Source organism: Scyliorhinus canicula, chromosome 13 (assembly GCF_902713615.1).
Source record: "Scyliorhinus canicula chromosome 13, sScyCan1.1, whole genome shotgun sequence".
Lineage (NCBI taxonomy): Eukaryota > Metazoa > Chordata > Chondrichthyes > Carcharhiniformes > Scyliorhinidae > Scyliorhinus > Scyliorhinus canicula.
The window spans coordinates 26314175-26326815 of NC_052158.1; the positions used below are offsets into that span (position 1 = coordinate 26314175).

The window sequence follows — 12641 nt, forward strand, 5'->3', positions numbered from 1 at the left end:
GCGGGAGGTGTAGATGGAGTCCATGGATGGGAGGCAGGTTTGTGTGATGGACTGGGCGGTATTTACGACTCTCTGAAGTTCCTTGCGGTCCGGGGCCGAGTAGTTGCCATACCGGGCTGTGATGCAGCCCAATAGGATGCTTTCTATAGTGCATCGTGTAAAAGTTGGTAAGGGTTAATGTGAACATGCCGAATTTCCTTAGTTTCCTGAGGAAGTATAGGCGCTGTTGTGCTTTCTTGGTGATAGCGTTGACGTGAGTGGACCAGGACAGATTTTTGGTGATGCGCACCCCTAGGAATTTGAAACTGCTAACCATCTCCACCTCGGCCCCGTTGCTGCTGACAGGGGTGTGTACAGTACTTTGCTTCCTGAAGTCGATGACCAGCTCTTTAGTTTTGCTGGCATTGAGGGAGAGATTGTTGTCGTTACACCACTCCATTAGGTTCTCTATCTCCCTCCTGTATTCGGACTCGTCGTTATTCGAGATCCGGCCCACTATGGTCGTATCGTCAGCAAACTTGTAGATGAAGTTGGAACCAAGTTTTGCCACGCAGTCGTGCGTGTACAGGGAGTAGAGTAGGGGACTAAGTACGCAACTTCCCTTCCCATGTTTGTATGCTCTCGAGCACTACCTCCAATCCAACTTATGTTCAAATTTCACTCTTGGGGACTTGGCCTCAAAATTTCCTAATCTCCAAATTTGCAAATTACATCAAGTTGCATGTGAGGGTGAACAGTGATGAGGATGCAGTGTGATTTGGACAAGCTGAGTGAGTGAGTAAATGAATGGCAGATGCATTATAATTTGGACAAATGCAAAGTTATCCACTTTGATAGCAAAAATGAGAAGGCAGACTATTATCTGAATGGCCATAAATTAAGAGAGGGGAATGTGCAACGAGACCTGGGTGTCCTGGTGCACCAGTTGCTGAAGTTAAGTGTGCAGGTACAGTAGGGGGAAATAAGACAAATGGTATGCTTTCATTGCGAGAGGATTCGAGTACAGGAGTATGGATGTCTTGCTGCAATTATACTGGGCCTTGTGAGGCCACACCTGGAATCTTGGGAGCGATTCTCCTTCTGTAGAAGGGCCATATAGACCTCGAAACATTAGGCCTGTTTATCCCCACAGATGCTGAAAGATCTGCTGAGTTTACTCAGCATTTTCTGTGTTTTATTTCAAATTTCCAGCATGCACAATATTTCACTTTTACTTATCTTCCATTGCAACCTGCTTTCAAAGCAGAAGACCTCTGATTGGCCATCCTGTTTTGAGAGCCCCACCACCATCTTTAATCAGATGGCCCTCTGACAATTAATTGGCCACCCTGGGGAAAACCACATCAAGTCTATGGTTATGCTAGCCTGAAAAGGCCTGGTCTGTGCAGCACGGTGGCGCAGTGGGTTAGCCCTGCTGCCTCACGGTGCCAAGGTCGCAGGTTTGATCCCAGCTCTGGTCACTGTCCGTGTGGTTTTCACATTCTCCCTGTGTTTGTGTGGGTTTAGCCCCCAACCCAACGATATGCAGGTTAGGTGGATTGGACATGCTAAATTGCCCCTTAATTGTAAAAAATGAATTGGGTACTCTAAATTTATATCAAATAAAAAGAAAAGGCCTGGTCTCATCTGATTGTGGAGGCTAAGCAAACTCAGGCCTGGTTAGTATTTGGATGGGAGATTGTCAGGTAATACCAGGTGCAGTAGGCGTGTGCTGCCAGCAGAGGCTGCTGACATCACCCACTCTCCACACAACCTATCGAGAGGCAAGCAATCCTTTGGCTGCCTGCCCTGCTACTGCGGCTACATTCGCGACCTGGTGTCCCTAGAGAAGGAGCACGTGGGTCTACGGGCACCATCGAGGCTTTCCATGCCCAATGGGCACAGCAGGGACTGGGGGGGCCTTATTGACCATCACATTCCAGTTTAAATGTTTTAAGTTTTGTTTGTGATTTGCTTTTTGTTTCAGGCAGTATCCACCTAAGGGGCTGCACTTTTTAATTTGTCCCTCGATTTATTTGATTTAGTTTTGTTGGTTATTTGATTTACCCAAAACAGGAAAATCGTACAAAGTGACTGTTACCCGCACACAGCGCAGGATTCTGACCCCCATTTGAAGCCTGGTGGCACAGTTCAGAACGTCACGATTTTGGATGAATGACCTTGCACCAGCCCTAAAACACCACCTCTCTGTTTCTGTTTCCACAGAAGCTGCCAGCGTTCGTGCCTCAGATTTCCAGCATCTGCAGTATTTTGCTTGTTGTAACGTCGGGAACAAAGCAGCAAGATCCCACTGTGTGATAATTGATCCAAAGAGGGGTAAACATTGGAAAGCACACCAGGGAGGACTCTTCAGGCCTTCTTCAGGATAAGTGCCGAGGGATCCTTCACGGGGCCGTTGAGAGGGCAGGCCAGCTGAGCTCAACAACAGTCATTGTTACACAATACCTTGCTTTCAACATAATAAAATGCCCCAAAGCCCTTCACAGCTGCGCATTAGGAAGCAAAATTTGAGCAAGATAAGGAGATGGGAGGGCAAAGATTGGTCAGAGAGGCAGAGTTTAAGGAACGGCAAAGGAGTACGGGAGTTAGAGAGGTTTAGGAAGGGAATTCCAGAGCATAGTGCCAAAGCATCAATCAAACTGCATTAGTAATTAAGGGTGCTCCAGCCTGAATCAGAGTGCAGATATCTCAGAGGATCGTAAGTAGCACAGTGGTTAGCACTGTTGCTTCGCAGCTCCAGGGTCCTAGGTTCGATTCCCAACTTTTTTTTTATATAAATTTAGATTACTCAATTATTTTTTCTATTAAGGGGCAATTTAGCATGGCCAATCCGCCTACTCTGCACATTTTTGGGTTGTGGGGGCGAAACCCACGCAGACACGGGGAAAATGTGCAAACTCCACACGGACAGTGACCCAGAGCCGGGATCGAACCTGGGACCTCAGCGCCGTGAGGCGGTTGTGCTAACCACTAGGCCACCGTGCTGCCCGTCGATTCCCAACTTGGGTCACTGTCTGTAAGGAGTCTACACGTTCTCCTTGTGTCTGTGTGGGTTTCCTCCGGGTGCTCCGGTTTCCTCCCACAAGTCCCGAAAGACGTACTGTTAGGTGAATTGGACATCCTGAATTCTCCCTCTGTGTATCCGAACAGGTGCCGGAATGTGGTGACCAGGGGATTTTCACAGTAACCTCACTGCAGTGTTAATGTAAGCCTACTTGTGACACTAATATATATTACTGCTATTATTGCTTGACCAGGAGCAAGCCTGAGTCAATGAGCACAGGGATGATGGGCGAACGGCACTTGGAGTAAATCAGGAAGCGGGCAGCAGAGTTTTGGATGACCTCAAGTTTACGAAGGGTTGAATCCGAGAGGTGGTTATTTAATCTTGAATAAGAATGGACAGGTGTACAACTTCACAGAATCACGATTTTGTCACAGCGCCAAAGGAGGCCATTCGGCCCATCATATCCACCCCAGCTCTCCCAATACGCATTATGACTTAATGCCATTCTCCTGCCTTTTCCCTCATAACCCATGCACATTGTGTGGTAAACCACTGTTAGTATATTATATGTATTGTGGTAAACTGTTCCTGTACTACGTGTATTGTGGTAAACCACTGCCTGATGGCTCCGCCTCCCCTCGGGCTCGGTATAAAGATGGCTGACCTCTGGCCCTGCCCCAGTTCGGGATCAGAGGCCAGGAGGCTTTCTGTTTAGCTTATTAAATCCTCAGGTTCGTTCACTACTCGTCTTGTGATTAATTGATGGCACATCACTTTGTTCCTATTCAAATAATCTATTTGAAGGGTGAGGGGAGTACCCCAATCTTATCATTATGTGGGCAGCACGGTAGCATTGTGGTTAGCACAGTTGCTTCACAGCTTCAGGGTCCCAGGTTCAATTCCCAGCTTGGATCACTATCTGTGCAGAGTCTGCACGTTCTCCCCGTGTCTGCGTGGGTTTCCTCCGGGTGCTCCGGTTTCCTCCCACAGTCCAAACACGTGCAGGTTTGATGGATTGGCTATGCTAAATTGCCCAGTGTCCAAAAAAGGTTCTGTGGGGTCACGGGGACAGGGTGGAGGTGTGGGGATAGGGTGGAGGTATGGGCTTAGGTTGTGTGCTCTTTCCAAGGGCCGGTGCAGACTCAATAGGCCGAATGGCCTTCTCCTGCACTGTAAATTCTACGATTATCACCTTGCCTCCTTCAGGGTGGAATTTAAACCTGCAAATGACTCTCCTGGGAGAATTCCAGATTTAAACAGGGAGAGGAGGGCAAATGTATAATGCACACATGAGAAATCACTGTTCTGACTGGCAAGTCAATCCCACCAGTGGGATGAAAAGGAAATATTTCCATTTATATGGCACCTTTCACATCCCAAAACGCTTTACAGCCAGCAAAGTACTGTTCAAGTGCCACCCCATCTTAATGTAGGGAATTCGGGCCAGTGTGAGCACAGTAAGCTTGAATCAAACAGCCACGTGAACAAGGAATTATTACGGTGCAGGATCCCATTTGGCCCATCGTGTCTACGCCAGTAAAAATGAGCATCATGACTTAGCACCATTCCCCTGCCTTTTCCCTGAAACCCTGCAAATTGTTTCTTTTCGAATAATCATTCAACGCTCTCTTGAAAGCCTCGACTGAAACTACCCCCACCACACTTCCAAGCAGTGCATTCCAGACAGGGAACCCTCACAATATTTAGAAACATATGGAGGTCTACAGCACAAGAGGAGGCCCTTCAGCCCATCGCATCTGCGCAGGTTAGAAACAACCACCTAACTATTCTAATCACATTTTCCAGCACTTGGCCCATCATAACCGTGCAAGACTTGGCATCACAAGTATACCTGTAAATACTTCTTCAATGTTATCAGGGTCTCTGCCTCCACCACACTTTCAGGCTGTGAGTTCCAGACTCCCCACTGCTCTCTGGCTAAAAAAAAGGTTTCCCTCACATTCCCTCTAATCCCCTGCCCCTTACATTAAATTATTTGCCCCCTGGTCATTGATCCCTCCACCAAGGCGAAAAGTTTCATCCTGTCTACTCTATCTGTGCCCTCATTATTTTATACATCACTATCAGGTCTCCCCTCAGTCTCCTCTGCTCCAAGGAAAGTAACTAAACACTCCAGCCCAGACAACATCCTGGTAAATCTCTTTATTTCCAGTGCTGTCACGTCCATAGAATCCCTGCTGTACAAGAGGCCATTCGGCCCATCAAGTCTGTACCGACCCTCCAAGAGAGCACCCCACCTCGGCCCGTGTCCCTCCCTACCCTTTTTGGACACTAAGGGCAATTTATCATGGCCAATCCACCTAACCCGCACATCTTTGGACTGTGGGAGGAAACGGGAGCATCCGGAGGAAACCCACGCAGACAGGGGGAGAACGTGCAAACTCTACACCGTCACCCAAGGCCGGAATTGAACCCGGGTCCCTGGTGCTGTGAGGCACAGCAGCACCAACCACTTGTCACCATGCCACCCTCCTATAATGTGGATTCCAGAACTGAACAAAACCTAATCAATGTTTTATAAAGTTCCAGCATAATCCTGCTCTTAAACTCTATGCATCAGCTAATAAAGGCAAGTGCACCATATACCTTCTGAACCACTTTATCAATCTGCTCTGCTATCTTAAGGGACCGGTGTACATGCACACCAAGGTTCCTTAGCCTCTGCATTCTCTGGGTCGAGTTCTAGGCGTCCGGGCTTGAGGGCTGGTAAATGGCGGGTAAATGGAGTTGAAATCAACCATGATTGAATGGTGGAGTGGACTCGATGGGCCGAATGGCCTTACTTCCGCTCCTATGTCTTATGGTCTTATGGTCTTCCATGATTTCTTCGACTGTTTCCTGAGTATATTAAATTGTTGGAACCAACAATTCTACGGACACGTGCTTATAGGATTAGAATAGCGGTTTTGATATACTTACAACAGAGCCAGCCTATTAGCCATTGAACTTTCGGTGAACTGGCTGGCTGACCATGTGGCACTGATCTTTTATACAGCAGCTTCCGGGGAGGAGTCCTGGACAGAGCCAAGGGAGAAGCCCCGTACAACTCGAGCATTCCCAGAGCTACTCCCCCTGGAGGACAGGTAGTGCAACTGCATTTACAATACAGACACATGTATACAGGGTATACAGATTATAGTCCGGTGTGAATCACATTCACCACATTCATATCCTCAGTGCTTCTCAGGGTCCTGCTTTTTATCATGTATTCCCTTGCCTTGTTCAGCGTAAGTGCATCACCTCACACTTATCCAGATTGAATTGCATTTGCCATTGATCTGACCAGCTCATCTATATTTTCCTGTAATCTAAGGCTCATACCCCTCATTATTTACCACCCCACCAATTTTGGTAACATCCGCAAACTTACTGATCAACCCTGCTCCATTCTAAATCATTGACGGAAACCGCAGACAGCAAGAAAATGCTGGAAAATGGGATGAGAATAGTTAGGTGCTTGAAGGCTGATGCAGACATGATGGGCTGAAGGGCCTCTTCCTGTGCTGTAAAACTCTCGACTCTGTCCGGTCCCTTCCTGAGTTTGATCACCTCACTTCTAAAGAGTGTTTTGAGGCAGTGATCAATCGAGTCACGAATGGCAACAGGGCAATGAGCCAGGATAAAATCATAGGAGGAACAAATGCTGAGCCTTGCAAATACTGCCCCTCGCGTGAGGGACAGACCTGTACTCCATGTGGCTTTCGACTCAATGAATGCAGGCCTGTTTGTGTGTGAGTGAGGGGGACGAATCGCACACACACACACGCTATCTGTAGCTCGCAAACCTTGTCTGTTAGGAAAATCTAACCTAGTTGATAGAACAGAAGTGAATTGTGGCAAAAAGTATGAAGGGAACGAGTGATTGAAATGTTTTATTTATTGCCCATAAAAAGGACATCACATACTTAAAATGAATATCAATATCTTTCCCAAGTCCACCCTTTAGTTGCCACCCAGTGGCTTTGACTCATCTAAAAGTATCCTCCCCGGTGCTTTGAGTCGGCGGAATCGAACTATCCCCGCATCCACACGATACCCCGCTTTCTTGTCACGAACGTTCTCACTCAGTCGCTTTCTTGCCATCTTCAACATTTTAATGTTGCGACTGGTTTCCGCCATTGCTTCATTTAATACTCCGATACCCTAGATTGGGGCAAAGGGGATTGCAGGGTGGGGAGGGGTGCAGTGAGATAAAACAAAATAAATTGGGTTAAAGAGAAAGCTTCCCTCACTCAATATCCACTCTGTCCCCCCCAACCCCTCCCCAGCCTCACCATTTTTCTCTTTTACTTCATCTCAATCTCACCTGGACTCTTTCAAAGGCTATTAAAGATTCTGCTTCTGCCGCTGTTTCTAGAACATTCCATGTTAGAAAATAGGTCATTCGCCAATGCGATCATGTCTGATCCTATATCTTGATGCCACACCCCCACACTCTCCCAATACTCCATGATGCCTTTGGAGTCTAGAAATCTATCTCCTCCTTAAATACATTGAGTGACTTGGCCTCCACAGCCTTCTGTGGTCAAGAATTGCACAGGTTCAGCAGCCACTGAGTGAAGAGATTTCTCTTCATCTCAGTCCTAAATGGCCCACCCCGTATCCTGAGACTGTGACCCGGGTTCTCGCCCCCCCCCCCCCCCCCCCCCCCCCCCCCCCCCCCAGCCAGAGGAAACAACACCCCTGCATCTAGCCTGGCCATCCCCATCAGAATTTTAAATTAGATTCCCTCTCATTCTTCTCATTCCAAACTCCAGTGAATACAGTGCTGGCCGACTCAATCCCTCCTCATAAAATAATCCTGCCATCCCGGGAATCAGTCTGGTGAACCTTAGCTGCACAGCGTAAACTGGATTTTCATCTTTACAAAGAGCAAAGAAAAGTACAGGCCCTCCGGCCCTCCAAGCCGCTGCCGATCTATATCTAACTAAACAAAACCTTCTGCCCTTAGAGGTCCGTATCCCTCTATTTCCTCCCTATTCACTTATCCATCCAGATGCCTCTTAAATGTTGCTCGTGTGCCTGCTTCCACCACATCCTCTGGCAGTGCGTTCCAGGCACCCACCACTCTCTGCGTGAAAAACCTGCCCCGTACATAGAACATAGAACATAGAACAGTACAGCACAGAACAGGCCCTTCGGCCCTTGATGTTGTGCCGAGCAATGATCACCCTACTCAAACCCACGTATCCACCCAATACCCGTAACCCAACAACCTCCCCCCCTTAACCTTACTCCCTTAAACTTACCCCTCTCACCTTGAATCTGTGCCCCCTTGTAATTGACCCTTGGAAACATCCTCTGACTATGCACCCTGTCTATGCCCCTCATAATTTTGTAGACCACTATCAGGTCTCCCCTCAGCCTCCATCTTTCCAGTGAAAACAATCCTAGTTTATTCAACCTCTCCTCGTAGCCAACACCCTCGAGACCAGTCAACATCCCGGTGAACCTTCTTTGCACTCCGTCGAAAGCTTCCACCTCCTTCTGATAATGGGGTGACCAGAAATGCATGCAATACTCCAAATGCAGCCTAACCAAGGTATATACAGCTGCAACATGAGTTCCCAATTCTTGTACTCAATGCTGATGAAACCAAGCATGCCACATGACTTCTTAATCACCTTGGCCACCTGTGTTGCCACTTTAAGGGACCTGTGGACCTGCACCCCCAGATCCCTCTGTATGTTAATGTTCCTAAGGGTTCTGCCATTTACAGTATAATTCATACCTAGATTTGATCCTCCAAAATACAGCACCTCACATTTGTCCGGATTAAACTCCATCTGCCTTTTCTGTTTCCAAGTCTCCAATCTATCTGCATCCTGTTGTATCCTTTGACAATCCTCATCACTATCAGCAACTCTGCCAATCTCTGTGTCATCCGCAAACTTACTAATCAGACCACCCATATTTTCCTCCAGATCATTTATGTATACTATAAACAGCAGATCCCAACACTGATCCCTGTGGAACACCACTCGCTACAGATCTCCATTCTGAAAAACACCTTCCACCACTACTCCCTGTCTTCCATAACCAAGCCAGTTCCGTATCCATCTCGCCAGCCCATCCCGAATCCCATGTGATTTTAGTTTTTGTAGCAGTCTGCCATGTGGGACCTTGTCAAATGTCTTACTAAAGTCCAGAGATACACATCTACAGCCCTTCCCTCATCAATTTTCTATGTCACCTCTTTAAAAAACAAAAAACTCAATCAGGTTAATGGCCCAAGAATCGGAACAGGAGGACGTTGTTCAACCCCTTGTTTTTTTAAAAAGTATTTTTATTCCAAATTTTCACCATTTTTCCAATTTACAACAGTGACAAAACCCAGCCAACACGTTATATACCCCACTCACCCAAACCTCCACCTCCCTCCCTCCCACTCCCTCCCCTCCCTCAGCAGTCATCGGTAACCAAGTCTCCAAAATGCAAAATGAACAATCCCCAACTTTTGTAGAACCTACCACTCGCCCCCCCCCCCCCCCCCCCCCGCCCCTCCCCCCCCTCACTCCCCCCAACCCCGATAGTAAGCTTCACCTTCTCCAAGGCTAAAAATTCCAGCAAGTCCCCCACGCCACACCGAGGCACCAGGGTGGAGAAGCTGGCGAAGGCTAAAACATCTGCCCCCCCGCACCCGTCTGCAGCTTGGGCCGGTCCGACACAGCTTCTAGGAGACCGGGCTCCACACCCACATGTAAGACCCCCCAGATGGTGCTGAACACCATCCTCCAAAACCTTTACAGCTTCGGCAGGACCAAATCACAAGAACATGGTTCGCAGGATCCCACCCACATCGCTCACAGACATCGTCCATCCCCTCAAACAGCCGACTCATCTTGATGTTTTTGAGGTGCACCTGTACACCACCTTCAGCTCCAACCTCATGCACAAAGTCGAGGCATTTACCTTCCGCAGCACCTTACCCTACAATCTCTGCTCCAGTATCGCCCCTAGCTCCTCCTCCCATTTGGCCTTCTCCCCCTCCATGGACTTCTTTATCCTCCTCCAAAATCCTCCCATTAACCTCCAAACCGCCCCCTCCCCAACCCTAGCGCTGACGGCATCCGCTCCAGCCACGAGGAGGCAGGCACTATCGGGAAGGTCTGGAAGGCCTTCCTCGCAAAGTCCTGCAACTGTATATACCATAAACTCTCCCCCCCCCCCCCCCCCCCCCGCACCACCACAAGCTTCTCATTCAGCTCCTGTGGCACTAACAATTGCACTCAAAGATGAGAGACAAGTTCAATCGAGGCTTTATTGCTGTGTGATGCTATTCCTCCGGCTGCAACTGTAGAATAGGGTCTGAGTGACTCACACACATATTTATACACAAGCTCCCTGTGGGCGGAGCTAACCGGCAGGGACTTACCGGAGGAACCTTTATTACAGGTACAGCCATACATCCCCCTACTGCAAGTACACATATCTACAGTGGTTATCACCACATTCACCCCCTGTGCAACATGAGTCGGGCGGGGGTGACGTGTAACTATAATACAACGGATGATATATTTACAAAAGGGGTCAAACAAAGAAAACCAAGAGTCCATCCGGTTAGCAGGTTACAGGTTGAGCCGAATCGGCGGTCGAACGTTCCGCTGTGATCGGCGTAGGTGTGGTGGCGACGTCGGCACAGGCGGTGATGGCAGCGATGGTGCAGTTGCTGGCGTTGTTGGTGCTGGCTGCTGTCGGGATGACTCTGAGAGCGAGCCAAAATCTTCCGTGTCCTCCAGTGTGGACAGGGGGACGCGGAATGGACCTGGTGGGGACGAATACGGGGGTGCCGGGGAAAAGGAGGGTGGCGCGGGGGGGAAAGGGCCGTGGGCATGGGATCGGCACCTGAGGGAGCCAGGTCCTGGAGCGAGACTGTGTCCTGGCGGCCGTCGGGGAACTCCACGTAGGCATACTGAGGGTTGGCATGGAGAAGGCGTACTTTGTCCACCAGGGGTTCCGCCTTGTGGTGCCGGACATGCCTACGGAGAAAGGTTGGGCCCGGAGTCCGGAGCCAAGTCGGGAGCGACACCCCGGATGTAGACTTCCTAGGGAAGGCAAAAACACGTTCATGGGGTGTACTGTTAGTTGCGGTGCACAGTAGTGACCGAATGGAATGGAGCGCGTCAGGGAGGACCTGCTGCCAGCGAGCGGCTGGGAGGTTCCTGGACGGCCCTCCATATCGTCCCGTTCTCCCTCTCTACCTGCCTGTCTCCCCGGGGGTTGTAGCTGGTCGTCCTGCTGGAGGCGATACCCCTGCTGAGCAGGAAATGATGCAGCTCATCACTCATGAACGAGGATCCCCTATCACTGTGGATGTAGTTGGGGAAACCAAACAGAGCGAAAATGGAAATCAGGGCCTTGATGATGGTGGCAGACGTCATATCCGGGCATGGGATGGTGAAAGGGAACTTAGAAAATTCATCGACCACACTAAGGATGTAGGTGTTGTGGTCGGTGGGGGGGAGGGGCCCTTTGAAGTCCACGCTGAGGTGTTCAAAGGGGCGGGACACTTTCACCAGGCGCGCGCGATCTGGCCGGTAGAAGTGCGGCTTGCACGCGGCACAGACCTGGCAGTCTCTGGTGATTGTCCGTACTTCCTCGACGGAGTAGGGCAGATTGCGGGCTTTGATTAGATGGTACAAGCAAGTGACCCCCGGATGGCAAAGGCTCTCGTGCAAGGCACAGAGCTGGTTCACTTGTGCGCTAGCATATGTACCTCGGGAGAGGGCGTCTGGGGGCTCGTTGAGCTTGCCGGGGCGATACAAGATCTCGTAGTTAAAGGTGGAGAGCTCGATTCCCCACCGCAAGATTTTGTCATTCTTGATCTTGCCCCGCTGCGTGTTGTTGAACATGAAGGCTACCGACTGTTGGTCAGTGAAGAGAGTGAATCTCCTGCCGGCCAGGTAATGCCTCCAGTGCCGCACCGCTTCAACGATTGCCTAGGCCTCCTTTTCAACAGAAGAATGTCGAATTTCGGAGGTGTGGAGGGTGCGTGAAAAGAATGCCACGGGTCTGCCTGCCTGATTCAGCGTGGCGGCAAGGGCGACATCTGAAGCGTCGCTTTCTACTTGGAAAGGCAGTGTCTCGTCTACTGCATGCATCCCGGCCTTGGCTATGTCAGATTGAATGCGGGCGAAGGCCTGTAGTGCCTCGGCCGTGAGGGGAAAATGTGTGAACTGGATAAGTGGGCAGGCCTTGTCCACGTATTGTGGGACCCACTGGGCGTAATAAGAAAAGAACCCCAGGCAGCGTTTGAGGGCCTTGGGGCAGTGGGGAGTGGAAGCTCCATGAGGGGGCGCATGCGGTCGGGATCGGGCCCCAGTATTCCGTTTTGGACTACGTAGCCGAGGATGGCTAAGCAGTCTGTGCGGAATACGCACTTCTCCTTGTTGTACGTGAGATTAAGGAGAGATGTGGTGTGGAGGAATTTAGAAAGGTTGGCGTCATGGTCCTGCTGGTCATGGCCGCAGATGGTGACATTGTCGAGGTACGGGAAGGTGGCCTGCAGTCCGTACCGGTCAACCATTCGGTCCATTTCTCGTTGAAATACCGAGACTCCATTCGTGACGCCGAAATAGAATTTACAGTTCAGAAGGAGGCCATTCGGTCCATC

General features: G+C 49.7%; 1 protein-coding gene across 1 annotated transcript in view; it reads right to left on the minus strand.

Annotated features, from left to right (window-relative positions):
* Positions 1-6874: 6874 nt before the first annotated feature.
* Positions 6875-12641, minus strand: part of LOC119976374 (coiled-coil domain-containing protein 105-like) — a 61030-nt gene continuing 55263 nt past the window's right edge. Inside the window, exon 8 of the mRNA XM_038816874.1 lies at positions 6875-7171. Coding sequence (XP_038672802.1) covers positions 6971-7171 — 201 coding nt within the window. The 3' untranslated portion in view covers positions 6875-6970. The remainder of the gene's footprint in view (positions 7172-12641) is intronic.